General features: G+C 42.5%; 1 protein-coding gene across 1 annotated transcript in view; it reads left to right on the forward strand.

The window, feature by feature from the left end:
* The window catches only part of LOC140203273 (thyrotropin-releasing hormone-degrading ectoenzyme-like), a 150,115-nt gene that overhangs the window by 111,470 nt on the left and 19,035 nt on the right, over nucleotides 1–19,610 (forward strand). Inside the window, exons 11-15 of the mRNA XM_072269289.1 lie at nucleotides 914–1,047; nucleotides 1,149–1,204; nucleotides 7,843–7,990; nucleotides 9,396–9,493; nucleotides 14,661–14,768. Of these exons, the coding sequence (XP_072125390.1) occupies nucleotides 914–1,047; nucleotides 1,149–1,204; nucleotides 7,843–7,990; nucleotides 9,396–9,493; nucleotides 14,661–14,768 (544 nt within the window). The remainder of the gene's footprint in view (nucleotides 1–913; nucleotides 1,048–1,148; nucleotides 1,205–7,842; nucleotides 7,991–9,395; nucleotides 9,494–14,660; nucleotides 14,769–19,610) is intronic.

The following is a 19,610-nucleotide window of genomic DNA, read 5'->3' on the forward strand; positions in this document are numbered from 1 at the left end:
GACATTTGGTATTTAAGCATGTAATATTATATTCCTCTTGTTCAGTAAGTCATGGTCCCAGCTGCTTTGTCGGCAGATGCATTGATTCATAGAAACATAGAAACATAGAAAATAGGTGCAGAAGTAGGCCATTCTGCCCTTCGTGCCTGCACCGCCATTCAGTATGATCATGGCTGATCATCCAACTCAGAACCCTGTACCAGCCTTCCCTTCATACCCCCGATCCCTTTAGCCACAAGGGCCATACTAATTCAAAAAGGAGCTGAACAATTTTCCCTGGTGTTCTGGCCAGCAATTAACCTCTCCAACATCAAAAAATAAATTAACATACCGTAACAACCCACACACAATGCTCGAGGAACTCTTTGGACAAAGAACGAGAGCCTGTTGGTTCTCAAGTCAGGAGCAGGGACGCGGAAGATTGTAACATTGGAACAGCGAGCTGCTGGTCTCCATGCCCTCTCCCTCGATGGAGAGACAGAGCCTGTCTGAGATACTGAAGTGCTGGGTCATGGTCTGTGGTTTTGATGGACTCTGGATCAAGGTCTCTTTGGAGGGCTTTTGCTGTTCCTTGCGTAGCGGGGGTGGATCACTGCTTTTGGTGGTGCGAGTGGGGGGAGGGGGCTCATACTTCTGTTTGTGCAAAGGATGGGGGAAAGTGCTTTGGGGCTTCGATGCTTCTATGTTTCTGTAATTCATTACATGGGGCTTCTTGCTTCATGGATGTCTGTGAGGAGTACAAATTGCAGGTTATATACTGTATACATTCTCTGATATTAAGTTAACCTTTGAACCTTTCTCGATTTCTTTTTCTTCATTTTTAAGGAATACCAGTGAAGCTGAAATCATTCCATATCAAATAGAAGATTTTCTAATGAATCAAGCAAGCTTTAGTTTCCTTTCTGTCTTACAGAGCATCATCGAATCAGTATGTTGGGTGAAAGTAGTTGGTTATTAGGAAACCTTAATCAGACTGGCTACTTTAGGGTTAACTATGATTTGAGGAACTGGCGGCTGTTAATCGAACAGCTCATGACCATACCTGAGGTAGGGAAATGTGCACTCTGGTGTGGGCCTCGCTACTTTAAACACAATAATACAGCTGTCGTACTCCCAGCTGCTCAATCATTTCATTTTCTGGTTGACAGGTGATCTCAGCTGGAAACCGTGCAGGTCTGATTAATGATGCCTTCAACCTAGCCAGGTAAGTTTTGCGCTTGGTGTAAAATCAGCAGTTCAATAAGTCCTTGTCTCCGGGCACCAGTCTAATTCTGCACTGCAGTACGTAAAATTTGAGTCTGATGTTGGTGAAGGGTGAACAACTTACCATGTCACTTGCACTGATATACATGATGTGGTCCAGATCACAAATAGCCAGGCCTGTGATTTAAAAATACTGTATCTATTAAAGTTCTTTGTTGAGGATTGTATGATTGTGTAATGACGGGTGATAGAGTCAGCTTCTGGAGTGTAACCCGCCCTAGACGTATTATTTTAAAATATTTTGTCATGAGAGCTGAATACTTATGCTAACATGCATCCTTGGCTTCTGAATTTTGGCATCATAGAGTCTGAGAGCACTATAGCCCACCTACACCATGCTGAGCTGTTAATCTGCCTACTCCCATCGACCTGCTCCCAGACCATAGCCCTCCGTACTGCTCCTATCCTTGTAACTATCCAAACTTCTCTTAAATGTTGAAATTGAACTTGCATTCACCACTGCATATTACCACCACACGGGACTCCCTACAATTCGCCTAATGACATAACTGATCGACAGATGACACAATAGCTACTGCTCTACACACCATCCTTACACATCTGGAGAAGAAGAATGCTTATGTGAGAATGCTGTCCTTGGACTACAGTTCAGCATTCAGCACCATGACTCCCTCCAGGCTCGACAAGAACCTCAGCCTTCACCCTGCCTTGTGTAGCTGGACACTGGGCTTCCTGTCAGTTCGCTGGCAGGAGGTAAGAGTGAGCTCCCTGACCTTTGCCCCTCTGACCCTCAACACAGGTGCCCCTCAGAGCTGCGTACTAAGTCCCCTCCTTTACTCTCTGTACACTCATGGCTGTGTTGCCACCCACAGCTCCAATCTGCTAATTAAATTCGCTGATGACACTACACTGATTGGCCTAATCTCAAATAATAATGAGGCAGCCTACAAAGAAGAAGTCATCACCCTGGCACAGTGGTGTCAAGAAAACAAACTCTCCCCCAATGTCGCAGAAACTAAGGAGCTGGTTGTGGACTACAGGAGGAATGGATACAGAGTAGCCCCTGTTGACATCAATGAATCTGGGGCTGAGAGGGTGAGCAGCTTAAAGTTCCTCGGCATCCACATCGCCGAGGACTTCACGTGGTCTGTACATACCGGCTGTGTGGCGAAAAAGGCACAACGGTGCCTCTTTCACCTCAGATGGTTGAAGAAGTTTGGTGTGAGCCCCCAAATCCTAAGAACTTTCTATAGTGGCACAATTGAGAGCATCCTGACTGGCTGCATCACTGCCTGGTATGGGAACTGTACTTCCCTCAATCATAGGACTCTGCAGAGAGTGGTACGGACAGCCCAGTGCATCTGTGGATGTGAACCTCTCATTATTCAGGACATTTACAGAGCCAGGTGCGTAAAAAGGGCCCAAAGGATCATTAGGGACCCGAGTCACCCCAACCACAAACTGTTCCAGCTGCTACCATCTGGGAAATGGTACCGCAGCATAAAAGCCAGGACCAACAGGCTCCGGGACAGCTTCTTCCACCAGGCCGTCAGACTGATTAATTCACACTGAGACAATTGTATTTCTGTGCTATATTGACTCTCCTGTTGTACATCTTAACGTACATACTATATATTACAAATTACTATAATTTGCACATTCAGACAGAGAAGTAATGTAAAGGTTTTTACTCCTATATAGGTGAAGAATGTAAGAAAGAAAGTCAATTCAATTCAATTCACTTCCACATTCTCACTTCCCACTGTGAAGAAATTCCACCTCGTTCCCCTTAAATCTTTGACCTTTCACCCTAAATCCATGACCTCTATCATTGTTAGCTGGTTTACCTGTCAATCTTAAGATTTCAGTATCAGGTGGCGTCTGCGACTGATGGAAATTGTAAATGAACCGCTAATAAGCAACTAATGCTAAATGTTGGAGGAACTCAGCAGGTCAGGCAGCATCTATGGAAGTGAATAGGTAGTTGATGTTTCGGGCTAAGGCCCTTCTTCAGGAATGAGAAGGAAGGGAAATGATGCCAGAATAAAAAATTGGAGGAAGGGGAAAGAGGCTAGCTAGAAGGTGATAGGTGAAGCCAGATGGGTAGGAAAGGCAAAGGGCTGGTGAGGAAGGAGTGGAGAGTGGACCAGAGGAGATAGGGAAGGAGGAGCACCGGAGTAGGCGATAGGTAGGTGAGAAGGTCAGAGTGGAGAATAATGGAAGGGGGGGAGGAAAAACTCGTTTACTGGAATAATAATTAATAAATTATAGGAAAGATGTCAAAAAAATAGAGAGAGAGCAGAGGAGGTTTACTAGAATGTTACCTGGGTTTCAGCACCTAAGTTACAGAGAAAGGTTGAACAAGTTGGGTCTTTATTCTTTGGAATGTAGAAGGTTGAGGGGGGACTTGATAGAGGTATTTAAGATTATGAGTGGGATAGATAGAGTTGACGTGGATAGGCTTTTTCCATTGAGAGTGGGGGAGATTCATACAAGAGGACATGAGTTGAGAGTTAAAGGGCAAAAGTTTAGGGGTAACATGAGGGGGAACTTCTTTACTCAGAGAGTGGTAGCTGTGTGGAACGAGCTTCCAGCAGAAGTGGTTGAGGCAGGTTCGATGTTGTCGTTTAAAGTTAAACTGGACAGCTTTATGGACAGGAAAGGAATGGAGGGTTATGGGCTGAGTGCGGGTCGGTGGGACTAGATGAGAGTAAGAGTTCGGCATAGACTAGAAGGGCCGAGATGGCCTGTTTCCGTGCTGTAATTGTTATATGGTTATATGGTTAAATAATAAGTAATATTATCAAAGTTCATATTAGCCCCAGGAATACAATTAACATAAAGATAGAAATCAGAAAGATGCTTTCTGTTTGATGGGATCTCGTTGAAACCTATCGAATATTTAAAGGTCGAGATAAAATGGACATGCAGAAGATGTTTGCTATAGTGGGAGAATCTAGGACCAGAATGCACAGCCTCAGAACAGTAGAATGTCCATTCAGAACAGAGATGAGGAGAAATTTTTTTGGTCAGACGGTGCTGAACCTGTGGAATTCATTGCCCCAGATGGCTGTGATGGCCAAATTATTGGGTATATTTAAAATAGAGGTTGATGGGTTCTTGATTAGTAGAGGTGTCAAAGGTTATGGGGAGAAGACTGGAGAATGGGGTTGAGAGGAATGATAAATCAACCATGATGGAATGCGCAGCAGACTCGATGGGCCGAATGGCCTAACTCTGCTCCTATGTCTTAAGGTCTGTTTAATTATTTCATTGTGACTTGTGTATATTTCTGAAATTGCTTTTCATCCTGAAATTATGCCTGGTGATCTTGGTGGATGAGAAGGTAACAACAGGGAGTTCTGCTGTGATGCTTAATGCAACATAAATAGATTGTGTTGAATGGTTCTCGATCTGTATCCCTAAGCATAATTTTAGGAACTCTTCAACTTGTCACTGGTCATTCATAAACCTGTCACAGATTGTGTCAAGAAGACAGCTTAGGTTGACCGCATGTCTTTAGGGATTGTTGTACATTGCTTTTACCTGCAGAGTTTAATCTCAGACTGTAGAGAGACGATAGCTACAGATGTAGTGAGCAGCATCTCTGATGAGAGTCCCCTGAGAGAGGATTCAGTCATTCAGACTGATAGATTGCTGTCAGTTTTCCTACTGCGGTGACAGGTATTGCCACTTAGTCTTGTGGGCTGCTTGCAGTAACTGAGTCCTGTGCACTTACGTATGATTGATTGTTTGAATTATAACCATGTCAGAATGCTCTTGGAAATGACCTTTGACTGCCCAAAAGGCTTGCCTATGGTCAATCTGATAGGAATGAACTGGCATAGTTCTGAAAGCCAATTAGTATATTTGACATAATATTTGGTTGCAGAAATGGAGTATGATCTTATTAGATGGAACAGCAGAGGACAGCCTTGAGATTTGTCTGCTTACAGGCAGCCACAAAGCAAGAAACCCTAAAGAACCCAATTTTAAAAAAGGACCAACACCCATTGTACAGAGAAAGAGGGGAAAAACACAAATCATGCAAACAATAAAAGCAAGCAGCAGCATTCAGAACCAAATTGAGTCCAAAGACCCGGAGCTGGAGCAGCCAGAGTAGCCCCATAGCCTCAGTCTCAGTTCAACATATAGCAGGGCAAGTCTCGCAAAGAGCTTGCAGACACAAAGAGTGTAGCAGCCAGAGCAGTCTCACAGCCTCAGCGCCGTGGAGAGAGGAGTGAACATCGCGGGAGAGAGAGCAGAATCGGCCTGACCCTCACCTCCGGTCCCAACACCCTGCCTTTCCAGTCTGTCAAGGCTGGCATTTAAATCGTCTGAACACCACCTTGTTCTAGGACCCGAGCCTCATCGCAGCGAGACATTCTGAGCCTAGACGTTGCCACACTGCCTAAAGCCATTCTGAACCTTGGTGCTTAACAGTGATCCAACCTCACAGGAAACCCCTGCTGAATAAGTGAGCGCGCGTACGTACGTACACACACACACACACACACACACATACCACTCTCTCACACTCACACACACTCACACTCACACACACACACACACACCACTCTCTCACACTCACACTCACACATACTCACACACACATACACACCACTCTCTCACACTCACACTCTCACTCTCACTCTCTTTCACCGGGGGAGAGCACTGAGCTCAGGTTGCCAGAAACGAGGGGCAGCAGCTTTACCAGCTGAGTCACTGTGCTGGCCACCTTCTGGGTGAAAACTTTACCTCTCAGGTTCCTATTAAATCTCTCTCATCTCATTTTAAACCTATGCCCTGTAGTTCTTGTTTCACCTACTTTAGGAAGAAGACTGCACATTCTTTCTATCTATGCTTCTCATCATTTTAAACACCTTTCTGAGATAATCCCTCTTTCTCCTATGTTACAAGGAAAAAAAATCCTGCTCAACCTCTGTGCATTACTCAGTCCCTCAAGTCAATGGTTCAGCGGTTCAATTTAATATCAGAGGATGTGTACAGTGTACAACCTGAAATTCTTGCTCATTGTAGACATCCACTAAACAAATCCCCAAAGAATAAATGACAGAAAATGTTAGAACCCCAAAGCCCATCTAATCCCTCCCATGCACATAGAGCTGCGTGTCAACCCTCCCACTCCCCCCACTTGCTCCAGCAAAAGTATCAACACCCCACCACCCACCACGAAAGCAATTGCAAAACCCCCAAAGAGAACACGATCTAGAATCCATCAGAAACTACTGTCCATCCGGACACTTCAACATCTCTGACGGGCTCTCTCTGTCACAAGTGAGGGAGAGAGGTATCACTGACAACGTCCTCTCAGACGTGAAGGCAATGGATTTTTTAAAGGATTAAGCAACTGTCCATATTTTGCACCTTCTGTTGGTCCTTCAACCTGACTGCAGTCAGGATCTGACAACAGCTGTACATCCTTACTTGCACATTTGAAGAGTCTCTTACCTGTTAAGAGGATGGTTGCAGACTGCCTGTTTCAAGTCATAGAGTCTTAAAGCATGGGAACACACTTCACTGCCCATCTCATTCACATGGATCAGAATGTCCACCTAAGCCAGTCGCAGGCCATTTACAAGTCCAGTCTGAAAATTGTTTTGGGTGTGAAATTAGATTTTTATGAGACTTTTTGTTATGTTTTGTAACTTCAAAACATTAAACTAATTCGAAGGAAGACCCGGGAGTCTGGAAATGAGGCTGTAACTTTGAGTTTACTTTAAATGAGGTGTGCACATATTACGTATGCAATTAACTTATTTTTACATATAACCTATAAGTAATTATTTAAACAAACAAGATGCTTAATCAAACAATATAAGATTACTCAAATATTACTGAAATATTAAATGCACAACACTTTTAAAAATTATTTTTTTCTCTTTAGAGACACATCCTAGTAACAGGTCCTGCTGGCCCAATGAACTCAAGCCACAAAATTACAGCCATGTGACCAATTAACCTACTAACCCATATGTCTTTGTAATGTGGGAGGAAACTGGAGCACCCGGAGGAAATCCACGCGGTCACGGGGAGAATGTACACGATTCTTGCAGTCAGCAGCAAGAATTGAACCCGGGTCTCTGGTACTGTAATAGCATTACCCTAACTGCTACGTAACTGTGGCACCCAACTTTCCCCTGCGGTTTTTGATTGGGAAACTGGTTATTAGATTTTCCTCTCAGCTTTCTAATCATGTTATTCAGGCAGTAACAATGAGCACAATGCCCTAATATTATATCATGGGAAGAGATTGTTCAACCCGTTACATTTTTGCCATTTTTCAGTGATGAGATTTGTCAGTCCCTCTCTTTGTCAGTGATTGATTCTGTTTGCAGTACCCATAAGGACACTAAGCTTCAGATCATAAATACACAGTATAAAAAAAATCCTCATACCAGCATCTGACAGAAAAACTGAAAAGGGGTAAATGATAACGCAGCAGTTTGAAAGAATTAATCTGGCAAACCCAAGCGTTATTTTAGATTTTTGTTTCCGCAACTTTTCTGCATAAGAATCGTTTGAAACATACATAGCTATCTGGTATAATCTGATTCTTACATAATTGTGTTTAGTTCTTCTTTCTCTTTGCTGTAGAGCCGGCTATTTACCACAGAGCATTCCTCTGGAGATTATAAAGTACCTTTCTAATGAGAAAAAGTTTCTTCCATGGGAAGCTGCAAGCGATGCTTTGATTTATCTGGACCGGTTGGTGGATCTGAACAAGGATTACAATATTTTTAGGGTAAGAGTTTAAATTTTAAGTAAGATTTATGTATTTGACAGAAAAAATAACCACAATATAGTAGGAAGTAATTGAGTAACAGATTGTCTTTGGTGCAGTTTGTTCCACTCCCCTTTTAACCCATTGATTCCATTGAAGTTGATCAGAGGAACACACACAAAAAATTGGAGGAATTGGCAAGTCAGGCAGCATCTATGGAAAGGAACGTTTCAAGTCGTCTCCACAGATGCTGTCTGACCTGTTGAGTTCCTCCACAATTTGTGTGTGTTACCTGGATTTCCATCATCTGCAGAATCCTTGTGTTTAGAATCAGTTGGTCAGTCTGTATTGGGGATGTGGGAATAACAGGTGAACAGTTCCCTAGCACCTCCTTAATAACCAGTTATGTAATTTTACTTTCTGAATTTTGTTAGCAGATGTAGTAGCTGAAAAGTGACATTCAGCTCCGGTTGTAAATTAGACTGCGTAATGAATTACCAAACTAAATTTGAAAATGTGTATATGACAGAACTTCTATGAAGTAAGAGAGATGGAAAACATTACTAGAGCTGGTAATAAAAGTATTAATCCTGCTATTAAAAAGAGACTGCCAAGAATTTGGAATAAAGACATTCTGGGAGAAATGAATCATTGCAGGTAGCTCTAATAGGGTCAAATTCACATTGCACTATACCACTGCCGCAATAAAAACACAAATTTCATGACATATGTGAGTGATGATAAACTTAATTCTAATATGGGCCTCTATTGTGGACTGAGAGTGGGAAGGGGACAGGGAGAGGGGAATCATGGTTGGGAAAAGGGGAAGGGAGAGGGGAGGGAGCGGGAAGTACCAGAGAGACATTCCGTAATGATCAATAAACCAATTGTTTGAAATCAAATGGCCTTGCCTGGTGTCTCAGGGCTGGGTGTGTCTGTACCCGTGCCACCTCCTGACACTGGCACTCCTTCTCTGCCACCTGTCCCACAGCCCTCCTACGGTCCTCAACCCAAACCATTCCAAACATCCTTTGCTGATCCTTGGCTCCCGCCAGATTTACAAACTTGCTGTCTGCTCCGTGTTGTCAAAGTATGAAAGTTCAAAGTAAGTTTACTATCAGAGTACACACAGGATATGTTGCCATATACTACCTTGAGATTCATTTTCTTGTGGGTGTTCACAGGAAAAAATAAGAAATACAATAGATTTATTTTGCTCCACATAGACAAAGCCTTGGGCACCTTAACTAAAGATTTTTCACAGTCCTGTAGACCAAATAATAACTGTGCAATTATCAAATGGGATTAAAATAAATGTGTAATGATTGCATGTACATCGCTTAATACATTATTAACACCACGTTAATTGTGAAATTGGATGGACAGAATAATAACCTATCTTCTTATCCTTTCTTTCTTCCTTCAGCAATACATTGCGCAGCAAGTAGCCCCAATGTACAACCTCCTGGGATGGCCGGAAGATGCAGCAAACAGTTCTGATTTTGACGCGTCATATCAGACTGAGTTAAAATCATTTACCTTTGTCAAGTTTTAGAGACTATTTGTAAATAATTTCATGAGAATAAGTTCATCCTTTGTTGTACAAATTAAATCCACTATATGGTCTTCCATTGATTGAATGGAACTGACTTTCAGAGTGATCAAGGTGCTTTAAGTCACCATATTTTGTGCGTCAAATCAAATTTGAGCTTAGTTATCATTCAACTAAATATATATATATATATATATTTTTTATTTAACAGAGGATGAATTTCTAGCCCAGCAGCTTTTTAACAGTTCAGCAAATATTAATCATGTTATCAGATGTGGGCTTACAGTGTCAAACCAATGGGAAATTATTTACCACAAGACCTTATGACTCGGAACAGGTTTGGCCCATCGAGTCTGCTCCACCATTCAATCATAGCGGATCCATTTTTCCTCCTCCTCAACCCCATTCCCTGGCCTTCTCCCTGTAACCTTTGATGCTGTGTGCAGTCAAGAAGCTAACAATCTCTGCCTTCAATACACCCAACCACCAGGTCTCCACAGCTGCATGTGGTAACAAATTCCACAAATTCACCACCCTCTGGCTAAAGAAATTTCTCCAGATCTCTGTTTTAAATGGAAGCCCCTCTATCCTGAGGCTGTGCCCTCCTGTCCTAGACTCCCCACCATGGGAAACATCCTGTCCACATCTAATCACTTCAACATTTGAAAGGCTTCAATGAGATCCACCCCCCCCATCCATCTAAATTCCAGCGAGTACAGACCCAGAGCTATCAAACGTTCCTCGTATGATAACCCTTTCATTCCAAAACTGTTCACAATACTTAATGTGAGGCTTCAGCATGACATCCCTGCTCTTGTATTCTAGACCTCTTGAAATGAATGCTAACATTGCATCTGCCTTCCTCACCACTGACTCAACCTGCAACCTGCACCCCTGCAAGGGTGACTGTGGAATAACAGTTACACACCTGAGGAAAGGTGAAGATAAATTACAGAACTTGATGTGTTACTAATCATTTGAAGGTCCAAGTAAATTTTATTATCAGAGACATATGTGTCACCACATACAACCCTGAGATTCATTTTCCTCTGGGCATAACTCTGCAAATAGTAACTATAAACAGGATTAATGAAAGATCAGGTAGAATGTAGAAGACAACAAACAGTGCAAATACAAATATAAATAAATAGCAATAAATAACAAGAGCATAAGATAATGAGATAAAGAGATCTGTAAGTGTGATTATTGGTTGTGGAGATGAGTGCAGTTTTCCCCTTTTGTTCAAGAGCCCAATGGCTTGGAGTAGTAACTGTTCTTGAACCTGGTGGTGCAAGTCCTGAGGCTCTTGTACCTTCTACCTGACATCAGCAGTGAGGAAAGAGCATGGCCTGAGTGGTGAGGATCTTTGAGAATGGATGCTGCTCTCCTATTTCAGCATTTCCTGTAGATGTGCTCAATGGGTGGGAGGGCTTTACCTGTGATATACATTTGTATCATCTAGAGTGTGTAAAGGGCTTTAGGGGAATCAGAAAGTGTATGAAAATATGTTTATATAAAATACAAGTATGTACAATATGTATACTGTACGTGATTCACTCATTGCAATTTACTCAACCTATGACCTGTTCTTGTCACCATTGTATTTATGAAGCTGTTCCAATTCAATGCTGGTTAATGATAATTTCATTGACGGTGATAGTGGAGCACATGGTGATGAATTAAATTAAATAGTAGATTCTATCTAATGCTTAGATTCTAACCTGTTTATTATAATAAGATCTTAAAGCCTTGAGTAAGTATTGATAGATAGTTAACACTGAGCGACTTTCACTAGCACCTCACCAATGCTTCTCCAAAAGCCATTCCCCCCTAACCTTACCTTTTAATTTAGTCACCTAGTGTCGGGGCGAGGTGTACAGAGGAGTTATTGGATTGCTGAGGTAGTTTGATCAGATAATTGCCTCCTTCCCTCTCCATACTTGCATTCTCATTAATTGTTACTAGATGTTGGTTCTGGGTGCTCCAGAGCGTTGCAGTGAAAAGAAGCTGTCAGTAGACAGTGGTGCCTCATGACTCCCACACACTAGGCTGCACCTTCGATCATTGTAGAGTGTGACCCTGACGAATGTGGCTCCAAGGTAAATCCTGCTTAGTCTAAAGGTTATGGAGAAACTCATCCATACTGGGCTTTGAAGTGATTAGCCCCGGGTTCAAATCTGGCCGCTCCTTGCAAGCTTGCCATCCGTGCTGGGTTGAGCGCGAGCTAGCAACTCGGCCTTGTTAAAAGCAGATAAATGCTAAAGGAACAACACCCCCAGGAGTAAGGGTGTGGGTTCACTTACAGCAGGCTTCTGATGAGAAACAAGCTCACTCCAATTTTTGTAGTGAGGTGCAAGTGTCCGCCGCTTTCACAGGCTCATCTTACAGAGTAGGCAGTTTGAAGATGAAAAGCTTCTGTGTAGAACAGATTTCACTGGGTAATTGGGTGGGACGCAGGTTTGGTTAGCTCAGGAATTGTGACCAATGACCTTGCTCATGTGATTAGAACGGTTACTAGAGAAAGACAAAAGAAAGCGAGTCCCGGATTTCTTTCACTTGATGAGTTGTGACATTAATCATATGTTGTAGTGCTTTTGCATTTTACGTTTCATTGAATATCAAGAGTGCAGATAGTAACCAAATGCTGTTTCGAACTATTAACAAAAGAAATGTTTCTAGCTCAAAAAGTTTCTGAGTCACCTTATTGTAGGAAGGATGTGGAAGCTTTAGAGAGGGAGCAGGGGAGATTTACCAGGATGCTGTCTAGATTAGAGGGCATGTCTTATGAGGATAGGTTGAGCGAGTTAAAACTTTTCTCTTTGGAGTGAAGGCTTGATAGAGATGTACAAGATGATAAGTGGCATAGATAGAGTGGACGGCCAGAGACTTCTACCCAGGATGGAAATGGCTAATATAAGAGGACATAACTCGAAGGTACTGGGAGGGATGTGTTGGGGATGTTGGCCACAGATTTTTACATAGAGGATGATAGGTTGGCGGGGTAAGGATACATCTCTACCAAAGGAGTTGTAAGGTGCTCCTTCCCTCATCTAGCCTGCAGGCCATCCTTGGGCAAAGTGCAGCATGTGGTTAGCCCCCCGATCAGGGTCAAGTGAAGCCATGGGAACAGGTGGTGAATGGTCGTATGAGCAACTGGTTTACATCTGATGTCCTGGTTATACAGCCGCTCACACAAGGCAGGCAATCTCTGAAGAGTATTGTTAACGGCTGGTATCACCCACCTTGCCCAAAAGAAGGCAATGGTATATAAAAACTAATGTAGTAAAATATACCAACAATGATCATGGTCAAAGACATGGCACATAATGATGGCAGTTGTATGGAACCCACTGTCAGTGATGGTAATGAAGGCAGGTAAATTAGGGACACTGAAGACTGTCTTAAGTAGGCACATGGATGAAAGAAAAATGGAGGGCTATGTGGGTGGGAAGGGCTTGATTGATCTTGGAGTAGGGTAAAGTGTTAGCGCAACATTGTGGGCTGGATTCTGCCGACCTGTTCTATGTGCTATGTTCAAAAGCTTGCGAAGAGTCCTTTGGTGCTTCTGACTGAATGGAATCAGGAACTGCTTAAGTTCCTAACTTGCAGCAACTTCTACCTTGAAGTGTGATAAAACTTGTCTAAAACTAGCTCTTGCATATTCTACACCATTGAATGTGCAATACAAAGCAATTCATTATTGGAAGGAGATACTGTATTTCTGTATCAGTCTGCTACTTGTTGAAAGGAAGCAAATTAGATTGCTAATATTCATATTGCTTTTAAGCTACCTTTGGTGTTGGTAACGTGATGACAGACAGAACTTGAATTAATAACGTTGCTTGAATGTGGTTGGCTGCTGTCTCCATTCGTGAAACTTCAAAGTTCAAAGTAAATGTATTATCAAAGTACATATATGTCACCATATACAACCCTGAGATTCATTTTCTTGCAGGCATACTGAATAAATCCACAATAGAATAATAACATAACAGAATCAATGAAAGACCACACCAACTTGGGTGTTTAACCAGTGTGCGAAAGTCCACAAACTGTGCAAATACAGAGGAAAAAAAATAATAATTAATAAATAAGCAATAAATATCAAGAACATGAGATGGAGTCCTTGGTTGTGAGAAAGGTTCAATGATGGGGCAAGTGAAGTTAGTTGAAGTTATCCCCTCTGGTTCACAAGTCTGATGGTTGAGGGTAATAACTGTTTCTGAATTTGGTAGTGTGAGTCCAGAGGCTCCTGACTGCAGCACTGAGGAGAGAGCATGACCTTGGTGGTTAGGGTCCCTGATGATGGATGCTGCTTTCCTGTGACAGCGTTTCGTTTAGATGTGTTGTTTGTAACATGAGACCAAGCTTTCAGAAGGAACTAAATGTGTGGCTCAAAGATTGCTGTGGGAGATATGGATTTCAATCCGGGGGACTTTGGAACTGGTATTGGGGAAGAGGGGAGTTGTTCCAATGGGATGGGCTTCACCTGAAACATGCCGGCCAGGGTCTCGGCAAAGTACATAAGTAGGTCTGTGTATAGGGCTTTAAACTAATTGGTAGGGAGGTGGGTTCAACAGATTGGAAAAGTATAGATGAAGTAAAAGGGAAGGAGAGTACAGGAGAGGTTACTGAAGTCTCCAGAATTAAAATAAGCCAGAAAGTTTAGAAAAAATACAAATTTAACTGCAGGCAATTTAGTGACAAATTTAAGAAAAGTAGTGAATACAGGAGATAGTGATAGAATTCACCCTGCAGTTTGAGAGAGAGAGAAGCTCAAATCTGATGTATCAATATTAGTTTAATAAAGGTAACCAGAGAACACAGTCTCAGAATAAAAGGATGTCCCTTTAGGACAAAGATGAGGAACAATTTCTTTAGCCAAAGTATGATGATTCTGTGGAATTCACTGCCACAGGCTGCTGTGGAGGCCAACTCATTGAGCATATTTAAATCCATGCCAACAGTTACAGGAAGATGGGGTTGAGAGTGAAAAACATAATGAGCCATTATTGAATGGGAGGGCAGACTTAATGGGCCAAATGGCCCAATTCTGTGCCCATATCTTATGGTATTTCAAATCATCAACACCTTTCATGAGGTGGCAAAATTTTCACCCACTGTCTTCTTTCCAAACAGGGCTCTGCGTCAAAAAGTTCTTGCTTTGGCTTGTACATTTGGAATTGACCACTGCCACAAGAAGGCCATATTGCTTCTCTCAGAATGGATGGAAACTAATGAAAACAGGTATCTTTGTCTTAAAAATTAGATTAGATTTATGCAAGAGGGGTTTACAGGCCATAGGTATCCAATACATCAGGTCTGGGGGTCTGGAGGCCTGGAGATAATAGACAGTGTTTAAGCGAAAGTACAATAACGGTGAACCAAAATATATTCTCTTGAAAGTCTGATTATAAAGATTTAACTCATAGGCTATTTATTCTATCAAGTGATTCAATGTTCTACATCCAAAAGTGAATTTTATCTAAAATCCAATGTTGTGCATGCTTTTCATATATGTGATGACATATGCAAATACAATGACAATCTTTAGGATGGTGGTGAATATTGGTAGCTGGAGTTGAGGCTCTGGTGTTGTGGTGTTCATCAAGCTTGGCAATTAGCTTGCAGACCTTTCGTCACCAGTTGTGATTCTCGTGCCTGCGCCAGAACCTCTGCGGTGTCCCAGTTAAAGTGGCGCCCTTCTTGGTCTTCGCGTACTGAGATCAGCAACAGTGGTTCATGTCTTCATACTGCCTTTTTAGAACTGTGGTTGTCTTCGGATAACTACATAAACAAACATATCAAAATAGACACCATCTACGAGCCCATACGAGCCAAAGCAACAGAGTTCAAAGGTCAACTGAGGGGGTAACCAGTCAGGAGTGAGGCAAGTGAATGAGGGGGAGGCTATATAAGCGCGATCATTCCCAGAGAGAAACAACGTCAACTCGACTGGTGATGAATTGCCAAGCTTGGCTAACGCCGCAACATCAAGCAGTGACGTTGAATGATGTGCAAGCATGTCTCGACATCACTCGGATAAAATTCTTGTGGTCTGTGAATGGCATTCATTTAAAGCAAGCCTGGGAGGAGCCACTGCTCTGGAGCAGCCAGCAAATCTGTAGCTTTCATAGTGTTAAACATGTGGCCACTATTCGTAATGCCCCTGACCGTGTGTCCAACTGTTCCCAGTGCTATACTTCCTGCAGCTCAGCTTTACCGCCCATTTGCCTATCTCTCTGGCATCTCTCTCCCTACCACCTTCCTAGTGTATTGGTCCTCAATGTTCTCAACCACAATGGTTCTGACTCCTGATACCTCCAGGGTCAGTGCTTTCTATCTGCCTTTCATTCTCTGTCTACCTTCCTCCGCCCCTGAGAGTCAGCTTTATTATCACTGACATACAGTACCTCGTGAAACTTGTTTCGCGATGGCAGTACAATGCAATATGTAGTACCATTTGATAAAGGGATATGGCAAATGAAATGTAGATGCGTCAGTCACTTTGTGGAACCAAAATAAATTACAGTACATCCAGTTAACTGTATAACAATAGGCAATGAGATGTACATGAAATCAAGTTCAGTCCTTTTCCCATTTATACTGTCATTCAGTTAACATTCAGGTCCTTTAACTATCATTTGTTATTCCACGGGAATATCTCACTTTAATTCTAAATTATCAAAAATATAACACAAAATTTCAAAATATTCTGATTAACTATCATCTTCTGTTATCAGCAATACTATGCACCCAAACATTTACACTGCGTGCTTAAAGGCACTGTCGCCATACAACTTCAATGCTTCAACCATGGGTGAAAACAGCCTTTACTCCACGGTTTCAAACGAACATATAACCCAAAGAATTATACACAACTTTGGAAAAAAATACTTAAAGTTTTTCTGGGAACATGACTGTGCCAATTCACTTAAAATTTCTATTATTTTCTGTTTTCTTTTCCCTGCCTGAAAAAGGGATATGGCAAATGAAACATAGATACGCTATGATCATCCATCAGTCTCTTTATGGGACACGTACTGCGTGTACTGCCTGTCCCCAGACATGACATGAGCAATCAATTGCATGCTGAAGATTGAATGCGAGCCCTTACAAGTTGATGGCAGTTCAGTGCTAAATACTATAAAGGAGTACCTTGCATATAGGTTCTCAGAATTTTCAATTAAACACATTTGCATGTTTTTCAAGTGATTTCCCTTTTCTTTTCTCAACATGAAATGATATAAATTATTTTAACTCTTTTTAAAAAGTATTTGGCCAATTATTTATGACTAAATCGAATAGGTTTTCACCTTGTCACAAATACATAAAATTACTATAAGTCACAATAAGACTATTAGATTATGAGGGCACTCAGTCCTCATTTATTGTCATTTAGAAATGCATGCATTAAAAAATGATACAATGTTCCTCCAGAAAGATATCACAGAAACACAGGACAAACCAAGACTAACTGACAAACCACATAATTATAACATATAGTTACAACAGTGCAAAGCAATACCGTAATTTGATAAAGAGCAGACCATGGGCAGGGTAAAAAAAAGTCTCAAGTCCCGATAGCCCCATCATCTCACGCAGACGGAAGCGCCGCAAACTTGCCGATGCATTGGATGCACCCGACCGCAGCCGACTCTTGAATTCGTCAGAAAACTTCGACTCTCCGACCAGCCCTCCGACACCGAGCACCGAGCACCACCTCTGCCGAGCGCTTCGACCCCGCTTGGCCGCTGAGGACGCGGGGCCTTCCCCTCTGGAGATTCTGGATCACACAGTAGCAGCGGCGGCGAAAGAGGCATTTCAGGAGTTTCACCAGATGCTCCTCCGTACTCTCACGTCTGTCTCCATCAAGTCAAGATTGTGCACGGCCTCCTACTTGACAAGTAACAGATATCATTCACCGGAGTGGCCGCCGTGAGCTGCGTCGCGTCGCGTCGCCATCTTCTCCTCCCTCCTATATGCTGAAATATAATCAAATGAACATAGAACATAGAAATTTACAGCACACTACAGGCCCTTCGGCCCACAAAGTTGTGCCAATCATGTAACCTATGCTAGAGCTGCCTAGAATTTCCCTAGCGCATAGCCCTCTATTTTTCTAAGCTCCATGTACCTATCTAAGAGCCTCTTAAAAGAAGTTCAAAGTACAAACGTACATATGTGTCACCCTATACAACCCCCAGATTCACTTTCCTGTGGGTATTCTCAGTAAATGACAAAATGGTGCCGGTGATAATTGGCGACTTTCTGTGTTCTGGGTGGTGAAAGGCCTTCATGATGGACACTGCCTTCCTGAAGCATCTCTTTTGAAGATGTCCGTGGTGGTGGGGAGGCTAATGCCCGTGATGGAGCTGGCTGAGCCTAAGCACTCTGCAGCTTTTTCCCATCCTGTGCTTTGGCATCTCTGTTCCAGACGGTGATGCAACCAGTTAGAGTGCACTCTGTGGTACATCTGTAGAAATTTGCTAGAGTCTTTCGTGATGTACAAAATGGCCTCAATCCAGCCCCTCACCAAGCCTCCATCCCACTGACCCACAGCATGCCAGACTTCCGACACTGCCTCTTCAGTGTGCTGGCTACACTTGTCAGGTCTGAGTAGGCAGGCTTTACAAGTATTTATTTCAATTCAAGTTTAATTGTCATTCAACCATACATGAATACAGCCAAATAAGACAGCGTTACTCCGGGGTCAAGGTGAAACACACAGTACCAACAGTCACACACAGCACATACAAGATAGCAAGCACACAGCCATGCAATAAAAGTCAAAACTCAAGCCATCAATCTACAGCCGACCACAGTAGAGCTTGTCTTCTGCCGAGTGAACACTGGGAGACAGCACCATCTCCAGCCTGGACGCTGCACCACACTGCCCCTAGTGGAGTTCACCGGCTCCAACACCTCCCTCTGGCGACTGTCAACAGGCAACGTTGCAGCTTGGGGCCTAGACCTCGCATATACAAGATAACAACCATATATAGAATATCTCAAAAATACAACCACACAATAAAGTATATACATTATATATATAGTCCAGACCCTTTAGTCTATGGACAACTGAATATCATTGTTAGGATTACTTGCATAAATTAGCATGACCACTGTGCAACATCAGGTTTTTTTAAGCGCTGTTGAATTTCCAACTGCTCATGTCCATCTTCGTCTGTGCTCAGAGCCAGTGATTTGCTTGGATATTGCACAGATACATGGATAGGGAAGGTTTAGATCGGGGTTCCCAGCTTTTTTTATAACATGGACCAATATCATTAAGCAAGGGGTCTCTGGGCCCCAGGTTGGGAACCCCCAGGTTTGAGGGAGATGGGCCAAATGCAGATAAATGGTATTAGTTGAGGCGAGCCGGTGAGATTAAACCTGATTCTGATTCTGGTAACTTGGGAAGAGATTAGTTGCCTTTTTTTTGGTGCATTGAATAAGTGGCATTCATTGCTTCAACTGTAAGTTCTAAGCTATTGAGAAGTAACAATATGAAAAAGCAGCAATTGACAGCTGAGAAAATCAACAGATTACTTTGTCGCAGACTCTTGTGCTTCATGTTGAAAGCTGTCAGCTGGGCCAGACCAAAGCTGGTGCCTTGATCTGCTCCGTAACTGAAAATGCCGCAAGGGAGAGAACTAATTGGTGCTGAAAAAACAGTAAGTGTTGATCACGGACAGTATATTCCGTTCAAACTCAACATGACCAATAGCTACTCAGACACTTCCAAAGCTTCGAATCTACAACTTGGCACATCAGCATCAAAGCCAATATTTTAGTTAGTAGAGTCAGATGAATCAAGTAGAAAAATACATTTGGTTAATAGTCATAGTCATAGTCATACTTTATTGATCCTGGGGGAAATAGGTTTTCGTTACAGTTGCACCATAAATAATAAATAGAAATAAAACCATAAATAGTTAAATAGTAATATGTAAATTGTGCCAGGAAATAAGTCCAGGATCAGCCTATTGGCTCAGGGTGTCTGACCCTCCAAGGGAGGAGTTGTAAAGTTTGATGGCTACAGGCAGGAATGACTTCCTATGACGCTCTGTGTTGCATCTCGGTGGA

This window comes from Mobula birostris, chromosome 9 (genome assembly GCF_030028105.1).
Source record: "Mobula birostris isolate sMobBir1 chromosome 9, sMobBir1.hap1, whole genome shotgun sequence".
Taxonomy (NCBI): domain Eukaryota; kingdom Metazoa; phylum Chordata; class Chondrichthyes; order Myliobatiformes; family Myliobatidae; genus Mobula; species Mobula birostris.